This window comes from Ursus americanus, chromosome 26 (genome assembly GCF_024610735.1).
Source record: "Ursus americanus isolate L20-20 chromosome 26, mUrsAme1.1.p, whole genome shotgun sequence".
NCBI lineage: Eukaryota > Metazoa > Chordata > Mammalia > Carnivora > Ursidae > Ursus > Ursus americanus.
In genome coordinates this window covers 16445105-16466442 of record NC_142152.1, presented here as the reverse complement: position 1 = coordinate 16466442, position 21338 = coordinate 16445105, and the positions used below count along the sequence as shown (strand labels likewise).

At 45.8% G+C, this 21338-nt stretch overlaps 1 protein-coding gene across 4 annotated transcripts in view; it reads left to right on the top strand.

The window, feature by feature from the left end:
• Positions 1-21338, top strand: part of MAP3K9 (mitogen-activated protein kinase kinase kinase 9) — a 76005-nt gene that overhangs the window by 35788 nt on the left and 18879 nt on the right. For all 4 annotated transcript variants that reach the window (XM_087856071.1, XM_045807914.2, XM_087856072.1 and 1 more), the window contains 3 exons: positions 8338-8518; positions 18013-18161; positions 19088-19263. In XM_087856071.1, coding sequence (XP_087712197.1) covers positions 8338-8518; positions 18013-18161; positions 19088-19263 — 506 coding nt within the window. The remainder of the gene's footprint in view (positions 1-8337; positions 8519-18012; positions 18162-19087; positions 19264-21338) is intronic.

The following is a 21338-nucleotide window of genomic DNA, read 5'->3' as shown; positions in this document are numbered from 1 at the left end:
GTTACGACTCTGAGCAAAGGAGCATTAGACGCCAAAGCACAAACAGGAAAAGCAGCTAAAGCAAACTGCACTGGGAGAAAACAAAGAAGTAAAAAAGAACCATCAGTGATATACTCAGTAGAAGAAAAGATACTGTGCCTGTATTATAAAAACAGCTGTTAACACAGATACATTTATGCTTGCCACTCCAAAAAAAAAAAAATTCAGAGGAGGAAAAAGAGCTCCCTTAACAATTAAAACCATGATAGGGAAATGAAAAACCCAATAGAAGGGTTCGAAGGTAAAGTGACGACATCTCCAAAAGAAGAGCAAAAAGGAAAAAAGATGGGAAAAATAGAGGAGAAAGGATCAGAAAATTGGAGGACCAGTCTAGAAAGCCCACATCTGAATAACAGAGGTTCTAGAGAGAGACAACGGAAATATAGGTGAGGAAATTAACAGTAAAATACTTCAAGAAAATTCTCTGTAACTGAAAGACATGAGTGTGCAGATTTCAAAATACTAAGTTCCCACCTCAAGCTGCATCCCTCTAAGATTTCAGACCACAGGGGACTAAGAAGAGAGTAGAAATTTCCCAAAGGAAAAAGACACATCACTTACAGAGCATCAGGAAGCAAAATGGCTTTGAGGCTTCTTAACAGCAGTGTTGGAAGCAAGAAACGGATGCATAATGTCTTCAAAAATATGGAGGGAAATCTCTAATCGTTTTTATACCAGGTATAGGGATGGAAAATAGACATTTTCCAACAACAACAAAGAGGCACCTTCCATGCATCCTTTTCTAAGGAGTTACTAGAGAACGCACACCACCAAAACAAGAGAAGAAGCCAGCAAAGAGAGAAAGTGGGGTGCCAGACACAGCGATTAATTAACACAGGAGAGGGATGAGGGAAAAGCCCCATGGACTGTGAAGGGGAACTCCAAGAGCATGGCTGAGCACCAGACCTAGAGGTTGGGCAGTTGACATCCGGCAGTGTGACTCAGGGCTGTCATCGCCAACTCAGCAGCTGGTGGTGTTACATTGATTGAACCTGAGGACTCATTGCCTGGAGGAGCCTGGTCCAGATTCTTATCTGCACTTGGCCGTCTTGCTCATGTGCTGATGAAGCTCCTGTGCGTTCCTTCTTGCCCCCCTTACCGGATAGACGAGTGTTTTCTTTGCCCAACCCGAGAACTAGAGGTAGGCCAAGGTGAACTTAGAGCTAGGAAATATAGAAGAGCTCATGCCTGTGTATGTGACCTTATTTGGATATTGAGTCTTTGTAGATGTAATCAAGTCAAGATGAGGCTACGCTAGATTAAGACTGGCTCTAATCCAATGACTGGCTTCTGTATAAGAAGAGGGAAGTTTGGATACAGACACACACAGATTAGAAGGCCATGGGAAGACGCAGAGACAGACACACACAGGGCACACAGCCAGATGAAGACGTTGGAGTTAATGCTGCCCTGAGCCAAGGAGCACCAAGAATTGCTGGCAGCCACCAGCAGCTAGAAGAGGCAGGGAAGGATTCTTCCTTTCCCAGAGCCTTTGAAGGGAGAGGAGCCCTGCCGACAGCTTGACTTTGGACTAGAAGTCTAGCCTCCAGAACTGAGAGAGAGTAAGTTTCTGTTGTAAGCCACCACATTTGTGGTGGTCATGTAATATGGAAGCCCTAGAAAACCAGTACACCCAGCTCCATTTTTATTTGCTCCTCACTCTTTCCAAACTAAATAATATCTTATTTAGGGATGTATACGTAGGTGGTGAAATTATAAAAAGAAGTAAAGGAACGAATGACAGAAGTCGGGAAAGGGATATGATGGGGAGGGACACACGGAGCTTCTCAGGGACTGGATGGGGTCACAGGAGTTTTCATCTCCTTTTCTTTAGACCATACACACACTCTTCTATGTGTATATACATATGACAGTAAATTGGGGGGAAAAAAGACTAAACCAAGCAGAGCACAGCCCTCAAAAGAGAGGTAGACCAGTTGCTTAATCTGGGAGAGATGGTGCTGATTCATTCAAATTACATGAAGGTCTGGGGACGGGAGTCTTGGCGCCAAGGTGAATATTTAGCAAATCAGAGCCCCCTGTGCTAATGGAGATGAATAATAAATAAGAAATCTCAAAATGATAAATCATCAACCAAAGCTAAATTTACCATTACGACATATGGGAGTGTCTCCTCAGTTATGCAAAGTTTTGAGAGCCTGTCCTCCAGCTAAATGATATTAGGTCAGACTCCAAGCCCTCTGTGGCCACCCCCGCCTGACTCATTTCTCCCTCTGATAACCTAACAAGAGCTGGCCTTTTAGGTGGTCTGTACGAAATACCACTGAATCCCATAGAAAAGTCACTCCACCTCTCTATATTCATGGAGGTTCGACATTCGTTTCGGCACTAGTTTGCCTTTATTTCTCTCAACACTTCTAAATATTTCTTTCTAACAGACAGAAGGCCTTAGGGTCAGAGTTTGACCTGTGACAAGATCTACTGAAACTTAATAACAGTTGTTTTTGTTTTCATTTCATTTATTTGTACAGGTTAGCTGATAATAGAATATTTGTGTTTTTCATTTATAATAATGTAAGATTTCTTTTAGTAATTTTTAAAAAGTCAATGCAAAGAAAAATATTAAGTAAATGGTATATGGGTGGTGTCCTGATCTGGAAACAATCATGAATAATGTCCATGGGTTACGGAGGTTTGGAAAACTGCTTATCTTCATGATTGTAGCAAAACGTAGGCCCCTATTGATGTACACTTTGTCTTGACCTAATACCCAATTTTATCTTGTATCTTTCCATACAGTCTGCACAGAAGGCCCTTAAGGGCAGAATTACTAGCTTATCCTCCCTGCGGTCCCCCACCCGACCTGGCAGCAGCTGGATGTGTTAGTCACCAGTGACCCCTGGCCGAGGTGTTCCTCTCTCTCCAGTCTCATTATCTTGCCTGGTACACTCTGGCTCCCCTTCATGCCTCAGGGATGGATGGCCCTGGGGGGATGCCCCCCCCCCCCCGCCCAGCAGCCATGGCATGGGGAAGTGGGTAATCTGAGAAGATGCACAAAATACTTCTTCAGTGAAATAAGTGGCCAGTGAGGGGTCAGTTCTTTCAGAGAGTCTGGTTCTGTGCTGGTTCCTGGAGAGAGAACAGTGTGGGTTCCAGAAGAAAGAGAATAGGGTTTTTGCCCTTGAGGAGTCCTGTTTATCAGCTTCCAGAGGAGCTCATGAGACACATGCATGCAACACTTGGGAATGATTTAGGGGAAGTATATATAGTGTTAAATTGTGTGATAATGGTTTTGGGTACTAAAGGAGTAATTCAGGAAAAGGGGGAGCAGTGAAGACTAGTTAACCAATGACTGTCTAGGGATCTGGCAGAAATTGAAGTAAGCCCGAAAGATAATAGGATTCCTTTCTGTCCTCTGGATGGCACAGCACATGAAGAGAGGTCTGGCTTTGGAACCCCCCTCCATTCCTCTCTGACTGTGGGCAACTGACTTAACCGGTCTGTGTCCGTTTCAGCATGGGTAAAAGGGAGGAAATACTTGTGCCTACTTCATAGGGTTGATTTAAGGATTAACTAAAGCATTGTATGTAAAGCCCTTTACATATATTATGCAAAGAGCATCATGCCACTACATAGCAAGGGATCAGTAATGGGTAGCTAGCATTAATTTACCAACCATTCCATTTATTTCTACAGCAAAAAATTATTGCATGGTTATCATTTGTCAGGGACCCCCAGGCTTCCCACCAGTGTCGTCAGTACCGTGGACGCTGAGTCCCGTGGCTCGCACTTACAGAGGAGACACTCAATCATCATAGTAACAATAATAGCTGTGGTGTCCCGAGTCCCTGTTTAGGTGTCAGGCACTCTGCTAGGTGCTTCGTTACTACATCGCCTTTAGTCTTTATCCCCATTTTATAGAAGGGAGAGTAGAAGTGCGGAGTTTATGAAACTTGCCCAGGGTCACGTATAGAGTGTTAAAGCTGGAATTTAAATTGTCTGCTTTCGGGTTTTTTTTTCCTGATCCATACTGACTCTTGTTACTGCCACCCTATACCCATTATATCCCAAATTGAACTTGGCTTCCTCCAAAGGCTCTGCCTTTCAACTTCAGTCAGGGGTGCCACCATTCTACTCATCACCCACGTCTGTAAGGCTGGGGACCTTCCCCTTCTCCGTCAAGCCTCTATCTGGTTAGTTACTAAGGCTTTTAGTTCAGATGTACCTTTTCCTCTCTGTTCCCCCTACCTGGCCAGCACCCCCATTGACTTGGCCTGGTCTTGTTTTCAGCATTTGTTCTGCTGCCCTACCCGTGAGGGGTGAGCTTTATACGATACACTTGGATGGACGTCATTCGATTTGGAAAAAACATTCTTAAATTTTCTAAGAAGTGAAGCACAATAATTTGTTTTTGCTGTGGCTGTCAGTGGTAGGAGCTCAGAAGGGTCTCACTGCAGTAGTATAGAGAGTGAGCTGCTGTGTTTATAACCTTTCTCTCCCCAGGGAAAGTGTACTGGGAGGGAACTACTCCATTCTGTTTTTAAAAGTGAAGCCTTTTTCTTTAACAAATGGGACAATTGGATATTCACATGCAAACAAATGACGTTGAGCACCCTTATGTGATACACAAAAATGAACTAAGAATGGGTCAATGACCTAAATATAAGAGCTGAACCTGTAAAGCACTTAAAAGAAAACATAGAGGTAAATCTTCACGAACTTGGATTTGGCAAAGGTATCCTTGATGTTACATCAGAAGCATGACCAACAAAATGAAAAACAGATGAAGTGGACTTCATCTAAGTTAAAAGCTTTTGTGCATCCAAGGACATTGTCAGGTAAGTGAAAAGACAGCCTATAGAAAGGGGAAAAATATTTGCAAATCATATATTTGATAAGGATTTAGTACCCAGAATATATAGAAAGAAGTCTTAAAAGAAGTATACAAATGGCTGGGGCGCCTGGGTGGCACAGCGGTTAAGCGTCTGCCTTCGGCTCAGGGCGTGATCCTGGCATTATGGGATCGAGCCCCACATCCGGCTCCTCCGCTATGAGTCTGCTTCTTCCTCTCCCACTCCCCCTGCTTGTGTTCCCTCTCTCGCTGGCTGTCTCTCTCTCTGTCGAATAAATAAATAAAATCTTAAAAAAAAAAAAAAGTATACAAACGGCAAACAAGCACATGAAAAAATGTTCAGCATCATTAGTCATTAGGGAAAAACAAGTCCAAACCACAGTAAGATACCACTCCACATCCTCTAGGATGGCTATAATTTTAAAAAGTAAATAAAAAGGAAAATAAGTGTGTTGGGATGTGGAGAAATTGGAACCCTCATACGGTGCTGGTGGCGATGTAAAATGGTGCAGCTGCTGTGGAAACAGCAAACATAGAATTACCATAATTACCTAGTAATTCCACTCCGATGTACGTATCCCAAAGGACTGAACACAGGTCCAGAAACAAAGAGACGTACCTATGTGTGCAAAGCGGCACTACCTCGCGATAAGCACAAGGTGGAAACAGCTCAGGTGTCTGTCCTGGACAGGTGGCTAAACGAATTGTGGTGTATACATACCATGGCATAGTATTCAACCCTAGAAAGGAATGCCATGTGGCTACAGGCTGTAATATGGAGGGACCTTGAGAACATTATGCTACGTGGCATAACCAGGTGTGTCACCTGTTGCACGATTCCATTTGTACATAGTATCCACAATAGGAAAATCCATGGAGATAGCACATTGGTGGCTGCTGAGGGCCAGGTGGAGGGGAGAATGGGGAATGATTGCTGATGAGTATGGATTTCCTTTTTGGGGATGAAAAATGTTTTGGAACTAGATAGAGATCGAGAGTCATAGCCAGGATAACTGGCTGGCTTCTGAGAACAGCCTCTCCTCTTCGCTGAAGTCAGGACCCCAAGGCCAGGGATTTCTAATTCTGATGCCTTCAGGGGTCCGACAGATGGGGAAACTTGTTTGAAGTCCGCTGGATTTCAGGCAGCAGGGCGTGGGGGGGACTAGGTGGAACTGGACTGGACCTGCCCTATCTGAAGGCACTCATACTCAGGCAGATCTTTCCTGGGCTGATTCTTGCCCCATCTCCATCATTCTGCCAACCCTCTTAAGCCATCTGACAGACTAGGGTATTTAAAACATCGTCTTCACCAGGCCATTCATTTTCTAAAATTCCATTTCCTCCAATAGAACCTAAACTTCTTTGCTCCCCCTTCCAGCATAGACTCTGCAGAAGCTCAGCTGGCCCTATGTATCGTGAAACTGTTACCCTCCTCCCACTTACCCAGTCCCAGCACCTGGAGTCGGGGGGAGGGGCGGTGGGTAACAAGACCAAACCCCACTGGCTGTGTAAGTGAATGGGCTCACTCCGAATCTTTGGTTTTAGGGCGGCTTAGAAATGGTCAGCGGCTGGTGGCTGCCTCAGTACAGGGAATGAGGAGTTTCTTTAGTGCCACTGGCCCAGCAATTTGAGTGCATATTTGTCTGTTATCTGTGCTGGCAGAGATGGGGAGGGGGCACAGAAGAATCTGGAAAGATTTTTGTTATTTGATGAGACGGAGACGGTTTTTTTTTTTTTTTTTTTCTTTAAATCTGTCCAAGCCTTTAGAGGCTTGGATCCATTCAACTCAGAGCTGGGTGGGGTGTGTCAGGGGAGTCCGAGAGAGGGTGTGGAGGAAGGACACCCAGTCCATTAGATCTAGGGAGGGGCTGGCACTGTTTTCTTTGTGCTTCCAGCTCCGTAGCTCCTTGTAATCCCTCTTCACTGCTGATTTTCTGAAAAGCACGTAGGATGCAGAGATCTTTGGCCCACATCCTTCCAATATGTAACAATTCAGTGGACATTTGCAGGCTCGGGGCAGGAAGAGAAAAGTACAGTGTGTGATTTGAGGGAACTGTCTAAGGCCCTTGCCCTCAAAGGCACCCCCAAGCCCCTCCTTGGTTCCCAAAGTACCACCATCACAGGTCCCTTTCTTTAGATACTGAAAGAGTTTGAGTTCTCAGAGAGTCTTAAATTGCAAAGATCTCTCAGAGAGGCAAAGGTAAAGCCTTCTTAAGAGCCCCTCAGTGGGAGTCAGTGGAGAATCAACCCAGGAAGGGTGTAACCCGGCCCATGTAGGGCTCAGAACTCATTTTTTCATTGTTTACCTAGACAGAGTGGCTGGAAGAACTGAGTCAACCTGTTTTTAGTTGTCATTCTGTCTTCAGTGGGTTCCTTTCCCCACCCTCCCCGTTTGGACTTGAATAGCAGGGAGGGGGAGAGACTCCTCTTCCTTCTCTGAAATCCTGAGTATAGAGCTCTGAATTCTCGGCGGTTCAATGTCCCGCTCACGAGAGGTGGTGCTTACATGGAACCTTCAGAACCATCCTACTTGTGGAAATGGAGGTCTGGCTTGCTCGCATCCATCACCCGCTCAGAGTTCCTTGGCTTAGCTTACAGCACTTTAGTCAGTTAGCATTTCTGCTCTTTTTAGGAAGATTGGCTCCTGCAAGGGGACACATATCCCTGGAACCATCCTGTTGGAGAGGTGGCCGCTTCGTCTACCATCCTAGGAGAGCCAAGATGGCTCCACACGGTGGTGCTTTGGTGTTAGAACTTGGGAGACAGGCCCAGGGTATAACTGGTTCAGTGCACTATTTCTTTCTTCCTGGGTCATATCCACAGAGAGATTCGTGGCTGTGAACATGTATGTACCCTTTGACTTTGCCAATTTGTCAGCCTGGGAGTGAGTTCCCAGGTCAAGGGGAAATCTCTGTGCCCAAAGACATGTTTTCTTATAGGCTTAAGTAAAGTAACTTGGAGAGGTTCATAGAAACTGTCCAGGTACAGTATGAAACCTTGAAAATCCACTGTGTTTCACCATTCCTTGTGGTCTGAGAATGGTTATGGCCCAGGAGTGCCCAGGCAGACAGGAAACCCAAGTAGGCTCTCCTCAGAAGGGTCAGCTGTGACCTCACGGCTCCTTCCATAGGGTGTGAATGGGCTGTACGCCGTGAGGGTTAATAGAGAGGACTCTTGAGTCCTGCTGCCTGTGTTGCAGTCCTGGCTTATTCGTTGGTGCTGTATCTCAGTTTCCTCATCTTGTAAAAAGAATATGGCAATGGCACCTACCTCATAAGGTGGTTGTGAGTTAAAGATAGTGCCTATTAAAGACTTGGCTCAAAAATCTTACCAAAAATGATGGTTCCTACCATCAGTCCATGGTAGCTACCCAGGGAGCCTGAAGGAGAGGACAAGAGTCTGGCAGGAGGACTCTGTTGTATTCACTGGTTTTCTTGTGATTAATAAAGACTTTCTGATTTCTTCTGTGTCTTTTCCTTGCCCAGTATTGATCCTCCAGAAGGTGGAGAATGGAGACCTGAGCAACAAGATTCTGAAGATCACTGATTTCGGCCTGGCTCGAGAATGGCACCGAACCACAAAGATGAGCGCAGCAGGGACATATGCTTGGATGGCACCCGAAGTCATTCGTGCCTCCATGTTTTCCAAAGGCAGTGACGTGTGGAGGTAAGGTCCAGAGGCTCAGGGTCAGTGCTTCCCAGGTCTATTTTGGCTGCACACACATTTCAGGACTTGGAGACTTGAAGATGCGTAGACTCCCAGGCTCTCCAAATAGGTCTAAGCGACCCCTTCAGAGCAATCTACAGTAATTTCCAGGTTGGCATGGGACCATTTCCAATGCCTTCACCTACCCAAAGTCCCTTTAGTGTGGTGGCAGGTACCACCTCTATGTGTTGGTGATTGCTCGTAGGAAAGACCAGTAGATCCCAGGGGCAGTGGACACTCCCGTATCTGACCGTAGGGTGGCGAGGGCACCCGGTCATTCCTGGGAACCTTTCCTGGGGTCATCCTGGCTGCCTTAGTAACTGTGGCTGTTACTGCTGGACTTGTCCCCATGGTAAGCTCTTCAACTGATGAGTATTCTTTGTGCGATCTCTTTCATTTTCGTGGGTTGGAAATTATCCTTTCTAGTTGTCTGGTTAACCTTTTAGTCAGGGCTCTATCTGTTGAACAGTGATATAGAAATGGGAAAAGATGGGTCTTAAGCAGATACCCAGAACCTCAGGATCACAGATTAGACCAACCACCCCCCTAGTAAATATCAGCCCAATAGGTCATAAGGACATGGATCTAAAAATCTTGCCTTCAATAAATAAATTAATTAAGTAATAAAAATCTTGTCCTCACTGGTGGGAGGATGAGCTTCTACAGAGTGCATCGTCATGGCTGAGTGATAGTAACGTCACGTGGTATGCCAAAAGAAAGGACCATAGGTTATCATTGTACTTGGCCCATGAAATTGTTTCTTCCTGCTGAGTTGTAAAGTGAGCTGGTGTGTGTATATGGTGAGTGTATGTATTTCAGGGTTTTTTTTAAGATTTTATTTATTTGAGAGAAAGAGAAAGCGCACATGAGTAGGGGGGAGAGGGAGGGAGACAAAAGGGGAAAGAATCACAAGCAGACTCTGTGCTGAGTGTGGAGCCCGAGGCGGGGCTCAGTCTCACGACCCTGAGATCGTGACCTGAGCTGAAGTCAAGAGTCGGATGTTTAACCGACTGAGCCATCCAGGCACCCTGAGTGTGTATTTTAAGTAACAGCTTTATTGAGATCTTAATTATAAAGTTCACCCTTTAAAATGTAGAAGTCAATGCTTTTTGGTAAATTTACCAAATTTGTATAAATCACCATTGTTTAATTGCTAGGGCCACTGTAACAAATTACCACAGACCTGGTGGCTTTAAACAATGGACATTTGCAGTCTGGAGGCCCGAAGTGTGACATCAGTATTAGAAGGGCTATACTCCCTGTAGAAACTTGAGGGGAGATTCTGTTCCACATAAGGATTCTGAGTATTAGGACATGGACATATCATTTTAGGGTTACCATTCCAACCACTACAACTGCTGTTTCCAGAATATTTTTATCACACCACAAGAAACCCAGTGCCTATTAGTAGTCATTCCTGAACCCTGCCTCCCCCTACCCCCAGCAACTACTAATTTACTTTCTGTCTCTGTGGGTTTGCCTGTTGTAGACATTTCATACACATGGAATCATACAATATGTGGTCTTAGTGACTGGCTTCTTTTATCATAGTTTCAGGGTTCATCCGTGTTGTAGCTTGAGTCAGAACTCTGTTCCTGTTTGTAGCGAAATAATATTCCGTTGTATGGAAATTTGTTTATCCATTCATAAGCTGCTGGACATGTGAATTGTTTCCACTTTTTGGCAGTTGTGAATAAGGCCGTTGTGGACATTTTTATACAAGCTTTTGTGTCAACATATCTTCAGTTCTCTTGAGTATATGCCTGGGAATGGATTTGCCAAGCCATATGGTAATTCTGTGTTTAACTTTCTGAGGAACCACCAAACTATTTTTTACCACAGCTATATCATTTTCCATTTTCATTAGCAACATAGGAGGGTTCTGATTTCTCTCCATCCTCTCAACACTTGCTGTTATATGTCTTTTTAATTATTGCCATCCTGTTAGATATGCGTATCTCAGTGGAGTCTTGGTCGTATTTCCGTAATGACTACTCATGTTGAGCATCTTCCCATGTGCTGATTGGCCATTTGTATATCTTTTCTGGATAAATGTCTGTTCAGATCCTTTGCCTATTTTAAAATTGGGTTAGTTGTCATCTTGTTTTTAAGTTGAAAGAGTTCTTTATATATCCTTAATACAAGTCCCTTATCAGATACATGATCTGCAAATATTATCCCCCTTTCTGTGGTCTTTTTCTTTTTACTTTCTTTTTTTTTTTTTTTTTAAGATTTTATTTATTTATTCAACAGAGATAGAGACAGCCAGCAAGAGAGGGAACACAAGCAGGGGGAGTGGGAGAGGAAGAAGCAGGCTCACAGCAGAGGAGCCTGATGTGGGGCTCGATCCCATAACGCCGGGATCACGCCCTGAGCCGAAGGCAGACGCTTAACCACTGTGCCACCCAGGCGCCCCTCTTTTTACTTTCTTGATGGTGTTCTTTGAAACACAAACATTTTTAATTTTGATGAGGTCCAATTTATCTATTTTTTTCTCTGGTTGCTTGTGCTTTTGGTGTCATATTTAAGAAATCATGTCCAAGGTTATGAATATTTATACCTATGTTACCTTTAACTTCATTTTTTTGCCTGTGACTACAGTAGTCCTTCCTTATCAGTGGTTTTGTTTTTTTATTGTTTCGTTTACCCGTGGTCAACCATGGTCTGGAAGGCCAGACCCATCATCAGAATACCTAACTCTGTGTCACAATGCTTACATCATTCACCTCACTTCATCTCATCACGTAGACTTCTTATCATCTCACATCATCACAAGAAGAAGGGTGAGTGTAGAGCTGTGAGATTTTGAGAGAGAGAGCATATTTTCACAACTTTTATTATAATATATTGTTCATCTCTTACTGTGCTTAATTTATAAATTAAACTTTATCATAGGTATGTATGTATAGGAAAAAACATACATAGGGTTCTTGGGGCCCTTGGGTAGCTAAGTCTGTTAAGCATCTGACTCTTGGTTTTGGCTCAGGTCATGATCTCAGGATTCTGAGATTAAGCCCTGCATCAGGCTCTGCACTGAGCATGGAGCCTGCTTGAGATTCTCTCCCTCTCTCTCTGCCCCTCCCCTGCTTGTGTGCTCTCTCTGTCTCTCTCTCTCTCTCAAAAAAAGAAGAAGAAAAAGAAACCCAGGTTCGTTCTGGGTCCCTCGGTGCACTGTTCTTGTCTGAATGGTTACATCTGAGTGACTATTAGTTCAGCATTATATTCTGCAGAAACGGAGAAAAAAGAGCTTATCCATCAGCAAGCAGCTTGTCTTTGATTTGGAGACAACCCAGAAGTCGTGCCCATGTCTTCTGTATGCACCCATTGCGTGCTCTCGGTTATGTGCGCACACTTGGCTCCAAAGGAGGGAGGCAAATGTAGGCTCCCGCTGGATAACTGTGTGTCCAGCTAAAACTCTTATTATGGAAGAAGGGGAGAATGGATTTGGGGGACAGTCAGCCACTTGCCACAGTCAGCTTCCATGCTGCAGCATTTCCTGCAAGCAGCAGTGTATTGGAGCCCATCAGATGCGCCTTTAATCCCACCCGCCTCGAGCCTACTTACCTAAGTGGCTCCAAGTGCTCTTGTACATTCACCAGCGGAAATCTCGCGCCCGTTGCTGTATGTACAATATGCATACCCTGGTAACGGTATTCACCACCTACACAAATGCTTATGAGCGAGGCTGTGTGCCAAACGCTGTGCCTCTTTTTTTTATCTCATTTGTTCCTCACAAGACTCCCCCCAAGTTATACAGATGAGGTGACAGAGGCTGAGATGGTTTAAGTCACTTGCCTAAGTTCCGCCAGGTGGTAGAGGTAAAGCTGTGACTAGGACTAGATATGTCTCGGGGCGCCTGGCTGCTCAGTCCATTAAGCATCTGCTTTCAGCTCACGTCATGATCCCAGAGTCCTGGGATCGAGCCCCGCATCAGGCTCCAGGGAGTTTGCTTCTCCTTTCCCTCTGGGGCTCTGCCTGCTTGTGTTCTCTCTCTCTCTGTCAAATAAATAAATAAAATCTTAAAAAAAAAAAGAAACTAGCTATGTCTCTTGGAACTTTGTGCCTACCAACTGTTGCCGTTGGTATACTCTTATTCCTGCACTTTGGGCAGCCTCTCCCAGGATGATTGGCGCACCATGCCTGGGGCCCAGCTGGATGTCCCAGAGGGGACCCAAGCAGGCCTAGGAAGTTGGACAAAGCTCATTCCCAAATTGACTTATAATTCGTTTACTCATTCAGGAATTGTTTGTTGAATGCTAACTCTTTGCCAGGTACTAGGCTGAGCCTGCGTCCACCCCCCACCCTCCTGGAACTCCCTGGGGTCTGGGGCCTCTCGGCCTCTGCTGGTGCTGGGTGCCCAAGGCCAGCTGAGCTTGTCTTACTGCTTTTCGAGTGTGTAGTTCTCTGGGCCTCTTCCATATGCTGTGATGGAGGATATGATGGTAGTGGCCCAGATCCTCAACTTCATACGTTTCCTAACCTGCTCGGATTTAGACCGCCTCAGGAAGAGTAGTTGACGAAACCCTTACCCACTGGTGGTGCTGTGTGGGGAGCGCAGTGGTTAGTGGTCTTCTGTAATGACATCTTGCCTGGTGTGGGGGGGGTGGAGTAGAGGCATTTTAAGTTTTTTAAATTACAGAAGTAAAATGAAAAAAATTAGAAAATATGGATGGAAAAAAAGGGAAAAAGAAATCACCCATTACCCACTTCTAAAGAATAACCTCTAGGGGCGCCTGGGTGGCGCAGTCGTTAAGCGTCTGCCTTTGGCTCAGGGCGTGATCCCAGTGTTCTGGGATCAAGCCCCACATCAGGCTCCTCCGCTAGGAGCCTGCTTCTTTCTCTCCCACTCCCCCTGCTTGTGTTCCCTCTCTCGCTGGCTGTCTCTGTCAAATAAATAAATAAAATCTTAAAAAAAAAAATAAAGAATAACCTCTATTAATATTACGGTACATGTATTTCTGTTCACATGCTCATCTACCCATCCCTTTAAATGGGATTATTCTGTTTCATAAGCTGCCTTTGGAATATAATATAGCATGAACATATTACCGTATCAATAAATATATATTGTGTCAATGTATTCATGTATATATTACATACATTAATAAATCATTTTGAATGAGGTCTGGTTAGCAACAAGAATAGTTTAATGTTACTTTACAATTTATGGAGTGTTTTCTCATGTGATGGTTCAACTGTCTTTGCCAAAGATATTTTTTTAAAGATTGATTGATTTTAGAGAGAGAGAGAAAGTGAGCAGAGGAGAGGGGCAGAGAGAGAGGCAGAGAGAGTCTTAAGCAGACTCCATGCTGAGGACGGAGCCCAACTTAGGGCTCTGTCTCAGGAGCCAAAATCAGGAGTCGGATGCTTAACCAACTGCACCACCCAGGCGCCCCTTTGCCAAAGGTCATAGAACAGTCAGTGTGGTTTCTGGAATGTGGGGTCACAGCTGATTACCACGTGTAGCAGCCCATTCGAGGGACGCCTTCTCCTTTCAGGGTGTGTGTCTTAGAGACCACATAGGTTAATAAGAAAAATCATCCCAGGGGTGCCTGGGTGGCACAGCGGTTAGGCGTCTGCCTTCGGCTCAGGGCGTGATCCCGGCGTTATGGGATCGAGCCCCACATCAGGCTCCTCCTCTATGAGCCTGCTTCTTCCTCTCCCACTCCCCCTGCTTGTGTTCCCTCTCTCGCTGGATGTCTCTATCTCTGTCAAATAAATAAAATCTTTAAAAAAAAAAAAAGAAAAAAAACAAAAATCATCCCAGTCCAGCTCAGGATTTGCTGTGCCTTTGGTCGGGCTGCTAGCCACTCTGGTGCTTTTCCTCACTTTGAAAACACAGAACACCCCTCGCTGACCTATGACCCCACCCACCAAATAGTGGAAAGGATTACCATACCCCTGGAGGTGGTTAATTATTGACACAGGGTGCATTCCCCAGGGTTTGGGGTGAGGTTGCAAGGGCTCCTGGGAAATCACTGAGAGCACTGGGGGAGCTGGCGGCTCTCTGCTGGGGGAGGGGCTGAGGCAGAGTTTCAGCTGAGCTAGTACTTTGGCTGCTTGCACACAGTCTTAAAAGGGCCTCTTGACCTTCTCTCAGCCCTGGGAGGACATCAGAGTAGGTCAGACCTGAGGTAAATCATGTGGACTTCTGCCCACCTCTCCCTGGGGCTCAGACCCACCCAGTGTGTGATTCTTTAGTTCCTTTCTTGAACTGTATTCCTGCCAAAGGAACACCAAGGCTTCATTTACATTACCACCTTCGGTTACAGAAATAAAGAGGAACATTGGCAGAGGAAAACTGGTTCACTCATTCCCAGAAGGCTTCTTGCCTGCATGCTGGTGTCCCTCAGCAAGGTGCCCAGCCGACACTGCGGGCTTTCCCTGATCCCACCAGATGCTTGCTTGTTCCAGGCCCTTCCCAAGGGGAAACACAGAGTTCACTAGCCATACATGGAAGCTTCTGGAGAAGTAGTAGTCACGTTATTTATCCCTTGCTGTTATTCTGTGAAGGGGGAAGCGTGGTCTTTGTTGCACAGGTGAGGAAAACCGAGGAGCTTCCTTTCCCAGGGCTATACTGCTGTGAGTGGTAAAGTCGACATTTGACTCAAGTCTGTCTGAATCTTCCTTGAGCAGCATTTGACCAGCTCCTCTTAGTTGTGGAGCCTTTCCAATGGAGCGAAATGCAGATGAACGAAGAAACAAGCCAGGCGAGAGCAGAGCTGCCCTCCTCGAAACTGAGAGGGGTAGAGTCCCTAGCTCCTCCCTCTTCCAGGTGGCCTGAGGCATCTCCATGGAAACCATCCCAGAGGCATCGCAAGGACACAAAGAGGACACAGGTTTAGATCTTTGAAACACTCTATTGTCTTTCCAGGTAGTTAGGGCTCAGACACCAGTTGTCTTCGCCTAGATAGAAGAGAGGGGTTCTTTGGGACTTGGGGTTTGTATTGCCCAGAGTGGAGGTTGGCAGTAATGCCAGGAGCAGACAACTGAAGATGAGAATCGCTGTGAGCCGGAAATCTCGTCGGCAGTGCTGAGAGTTCTTGGAGGTCACTGAGTAGCGCTGCCTGGCACCACCGCTGTCTCAACGAGTGACAGTAAAAGTTTGGCAGGAAGAATAATAGTGGAATTCTTGGTATTTGGGGCTTACTCTAGGGTCCACAGTGCAGCCTGCAGGACCATCTGACCATGCGCTTTTCCCCACACCCACCCACCAACTCATTTACTATATGAGTCCCTACTATGTATGAGGCCCGAGAATTCAAAGATTAAACTACTATCCCTGCCCTTGAAGAGCCCGTAGGCTGGCCGACAGATAACCGCTAAACAGACGTCTGCAGCCCGGACAAGGGTTCCGAAACACCTGGGAGTGTCAGGGAAGGCTTCCTGAAGTGTCCAGTTCGGTTGCCATCAGCCTCGGGTTAAAATCCAGCTCACTGTCAAGACAAGACCTGCAACTGTCTACCAGGCTTTTTTTGGTTGTTGAGATACATAAAGTGATGGTATTTGGAGGGCTCACCAAGGAAAAGCCATTGTCCAAGGAGACTGGCCAGACCACTCTGGGGGGCCATCTGTAGGGATCTTCTGGGATGCCCTGGTGCATTGGTTGGCCTCTTGCTTTACTTTGAAGCCATGCGAGGCCACTTGGGATTCTTTGAGGGAAAGGCATGGCTTGTACGTGTTGACCCCTGTCTCTGAATCCCTGTCTTCCTCTACCTGGCAGTCAAGGTTAGTTGTCTCCTGCCCCCATCCTGATCTGGCCAGAAGCGCATCTGGGTGTCTTTGTGCACTCATAGTGTCTCTCTTGGCTCATCTCTGTGTTCTAGTTGATGGTCTTTTCTGTTCCTCTCACTAGTCTCTTTATGGACAAGACCTGTATCCTGTATCCCAGTGTCCAGCACTGAGCTTGACGCATAGTAAATCTTCAGTAGATGTGTGAAATGAACGAGTACACCGTGGTGCATTTGAATTTTATCCTGAAAGACGATTAGAGTTTACCAAGCAGAGAAGTGGTAGAAGGGGATTCTAGAGAGAAGAAATTGAGCCTTGTTCCAAGGTCCACCATGACTTATTCCATGTATGCCCTAAACTTATCTGAAACTTGCTTTCGTCATCTGCAGCATGGTGATAATATTTATCTTGCAGGTTCATGGTAGGGATTCAAGGTGATGTTATAAATGCCTTGGCACCTTGTGCATACAAAGTACCATGATGAAATAGGTATTGGGCTTACTTTTTTTTTTTTTTCCATTAAGTAATCTCTGTGCTCAGCGTGGGACTTGAATTCATGACCCTGACATCAAGAGTCACCTACTCCACCAGCTGAGCCCTGTCTTAAAATAACATGACTTTGTTGGTTGTAAACTACTGATGAGTATTTTTAAAAAATTGAGGTTTATGTTGAAAATACAAGGAGAGCCACTCTTTGAACTATTCGTGGCCTTATGGTTGCTTCTCCTGGGAGGATTGCTGTTCCTGGAAGGGTTGGACACTACGTGATTTTGCCTTGTTCTTTTTTTTTTTTTTTTAAAGATTTTATTTATTTATGTGACAGAGAGACAGCCAGCGAGAGAGGGAACACAGCAGGGGGAGTGGGAGAGGAAGAAGCAGGCTCCCAGCGGAGGAGCCCGATGTGGGACTCGATCCCGGAACGCCGGGATCATGCCCTGAGCCAAAGGCAGACACTTAATGACTGCGCTACCCAGGCGCCCCGATTTTGCCTTGTTCTGATTGTGAATTCGTAGAATAATTATTCTGAGCTTTGTGCTCCCCATTCTCTGACTCACAGGACATGTGAAAGGAAATTCTTCATGTGGATTTGAAAGGTCAGGAGGAAGCTGAGGTCCTCACAGCTGACCCACTGCTCCACTCTTCCCATATAGGCCACCCTCGTGTGACTTTCCCCTTTGAATTACACACAGGACTCTGTTAACTGATCAGGGGAAGGGATCTGTCCAATCTAGTGTGCCTTCCAAGAAACCTGTTACAGGACAAAATCTGTTTGTCGTAGGTGATCAGAATGTATCTATGACGAAAGCTGAAGTTTTCTTAAAACAGGAAAAAATGGATTCTTAGGAGGCGACCTCTTCTTCCAGAGTCTTAAGTTAACAGTAACAACAACAGAAAAGCTATGGCCGGGGAGCGCTGATTTCAACACTCAGAGTCGCTCAGTGAGTCTCATGGCATCCTTGTGAGACTGGAGTTGTTATTCACACTTTGTAGATGGGGAATTTGAGGAACAAGACTTTGACACCAAGTGTGCCCAACTCAAGAACTTTTGCTTTTAGTGGGTCGGCCTCCTGGTCTCCTGCCTGTGTCCCATTAGTGCGTCTGCTGTGTCGGTCTCCCTCCGTGGCAGAGAGCATGTGGCTAGCTCCGAAAGGCCTCGCAAGCTCTGTCCGTGAGGTCGCATCTGTGGCAATCTGAGATTGCTTCTGTCTTCTTCCTCTCCTCAGCTATGGGGTGCTACTTTGGGAGCTCTTGACTGGCGAGGTGCCCTTCCGAGGAATCGATGGCTTAGCCGTGGCTTATGGAGTGGCCATGAACAAGCTCGCCCTCCCCATTCCTTCTACGTGCCCAGAACCTTTTGCCAAACTCATGGAAGGTAAGTGACCCCTGACTGGCACAACACTGGAGAAAGTTTACCTTCTTAGCAGCGCTTGGGTAGATTTCAGACAATTCTGGGTCCGTTACGGAGAGAGGAGATGAAGTACGAGTCAGTCAAGGAGGGGTCCTGTGGGTGGTTGGAAGAGCTACTTTCAGATGATGTGGGCACCCGCTATGCTGATGTCACAGGTGCTCCTTCTGTCCATCTCCAGCGACTGTAGAGCTCAACTTAGTAACTAAAGCCCACTATCCAGTACTTCAGTATTTTATTATTTAATACAAAATGAGAAGATACAGCAGCTTTTATTTTCAGGACCTCTGAGCATATTACATCTAGAAACGAAGAATATCTGAGAAGAAAGGAACTCTAGAAGTCACCTGGTCCAACCCTATAATTCCCTGAGTGAGAAATCCAAAACCGAGAGGGGCAAAATGCACTCTGTTAGCTAGTGTCTGAGCTGAGAATAGGTAGAGTTCACTTTTCCCGACACCCAGTCCAGTCCTTTTTATCTTTGCCTGATCATCATCCCATTGAGGTGGGGAAGGCTGCTCATTTATTGGTGGGAAATTGAGGTCCGAAGTCTAGTTACCCACTATCAGGACTGGAATCGTTTAGGAACATGGTACATCCTGGTTGTCGAGCCCAAGCTCTTCAGACTTGCTTTTCTGATGGTAAATCAGCAGGCAGAGCCGGTTGGGGGCAGAACTGCTGCAGCTTATTTCCACGTTCACTCTTCACGGTCATGAGCTTGGGCAGCTTGCTTTACCTCCCCAGCCCTCCGTATGGCTGCTGAAATCCCTGTGTTTCTGTTTCTGGAAGGAAAAATGAGAGGGAGTTTTCTGGTAAATGAGGTCACATAATATTCTGTCTTATGCTTGTCTCTGTCCATTCGTGCTCTCTGTCTACTCTCGTGTTCCATGCAGACTGCTGGAATCCTGACCCTCATTCACGACCATCCTTCACAAATATCCTGGACCAGCTAACTACCATAGAGGAGTCCGGCTTCTTTGAGATGCCCAAGGACTCCTTCCACTGCCTGCAGGATGACTGGAAACATGAGATTCAGGAGATGTTTGACCAACTCAGGGCCAAAGAAAAGGTAAATAAAACAAGAAGAAGGCGTGCATCGAATCAGTGGGCCTTCCTCACTGGGCCTTCCTCACTGGGCCTTCCCCACTGGGGCTTCTGGACAGATTCTGACACAACCACCTTCCCGCTTAGTTTGAGGTAACAGAGCAGCTTTTTCTTCCTGACTTTCCATAGAGAGAGTTCTCCAGGTCTCAGGTGTGACCTGAAGTAGTAGAGACGTTTTCGTTCTTTCTGTGATTTGGCAGGAACAAGTAGGGGTGTCATGAGTCCTTAGTTCTTCACACAGAGTATCTACTTCATTGTCCAAACCAGAGGAAGAGCGCCATGGGGCAGGTACCAGCAGAAAATATGAGAGGGTTCTAGAAACGTTTCTTGGTTCCGTACTGGACTTCCAGAGTGGGGGTTAACTTGAGATGGAGACACTTCAGCACTGAGCACACTTACCAGCATATCCTGCTACTGTCTTTGGTGTCAGAATCAGAAACAGCAGATGGGCTAAAAGCACCATGGTTCTGAAATTATATGGTATTTTGCATGTTTTTATGAAAAAGGCTCAAGCCTGAACTGACTGAGGAGTTCAGATACTCTTAGCTTACTAGACATCTGCCTTTCATTTTGGTGGCCATTCCTTACATGGCTCCTCTCTGGGCCCATGGTGTCTGGAGAGCAGTCTGAGTCCACAGAGGGGAAGCAGATCACAAGCACTTATGTTGTTTCTACCGCAGGGACCAGGCTGGATCTAAGGGCTACAGCTAGGGGCCCAAGAAGCGTCCATGTGTCTCTTGGTTAATTTCTTGTTTCCCTTCTCATTGTCCGCTCTGGGCATTTGGGATGCCACATAATAACAGTAGCTGAAATTATGTACATCTTATGGCTTCCCAGTTCTTTCCCTTGAAAGATGTGATGATGAAAGAACCTTTCGTCCTTTTTATCCAGGAGTCTCATGGCCCCTGCCTGCCCCCAGGAGGGCAGGTGTTACTGTCTTTCTCATCTCAGGGCGAAGCGTCAGTGACCTGTCACACAGCCAGTAAGTGGGGAAACAGAATCTTCAACCTGGGTCTTCTGATTCTAAAGCCATCTTCTCTCCAATAGTGTTGCCTAAACAAATGACTTAAAAATTATTTCTGGAGCTGATTTGAAGATTTAAACCCCTTTTTATGCCACATAGCAACCCTAAACCTGGTACTATTTGGCAAGTCAGTGAGTGTTCCGCAGGGGAATGGAGTGAGCTTACGACAAATCTTTTGGGATCTGGGTGGGGGAGGGGACCAACGCTGACTATTGGGCAGAATGATTAAAAGAGGGTGTTCCTGGGGCACCTGGGTGGCTCAGTCAGTTTAACATCTAACTTTGGCTCAGGTCATGATTTCAGGGTCCTGGGATCGAGCCCCACGGTGGGCTCCCCACTCAACAGGGAGTCTGCTTCTCTCTCTCCCTCTGCCCCTCCCCCTACTCCTGCTCTCTCTCTCTCTCTTTCTCTCCCAAATAAGTAAATAAATAAAATCTTAAAAAAAAAAGAAGGTGCTCCTGTTACTAATGCTGTTCCAACTAGAAGAAACCTAGAGTTGCTGGTCTTTTAGGTTGTTGAATCACTTGATTCTTGGTTTTCTTTCTCTTGATTGGTGAAATTATGAAGGTACCTGCCAGTAAGAAAACGAAAGTTGGATTTTGTCATAGGTAGTTACTAGGAGAAGCCAAACCCATTCTCATAACAGCTAACATTCGTAGGGCATGTACTATGTGCCATGCTCTGTTATAAAGTGATTTATATGAATTCTTACATAATCTTACATAATAAGATCATAATTGTCTTATGTAAACAACTGTGTGATGTTAGTGCGGTTGACTCCATGTTACGTATAATGCCCACGGTAACTCGCCCCAGGCCACGATTCAGGTGGTTTGTTCCAGAGTCCTTGCTCTTAACCACTGTGCTATGATGCCTGTCCATTATAAGACTCCTAGTTGGGGAACTGAGGGTGAGGGATGGATAATGACCTTTCTCTCTGGGGAGATGCCTCTTACATCATTGTATGCAGGTGATGTGATTTGCATACTAGGAGGCTGATCCCCAAATGGGTGTTT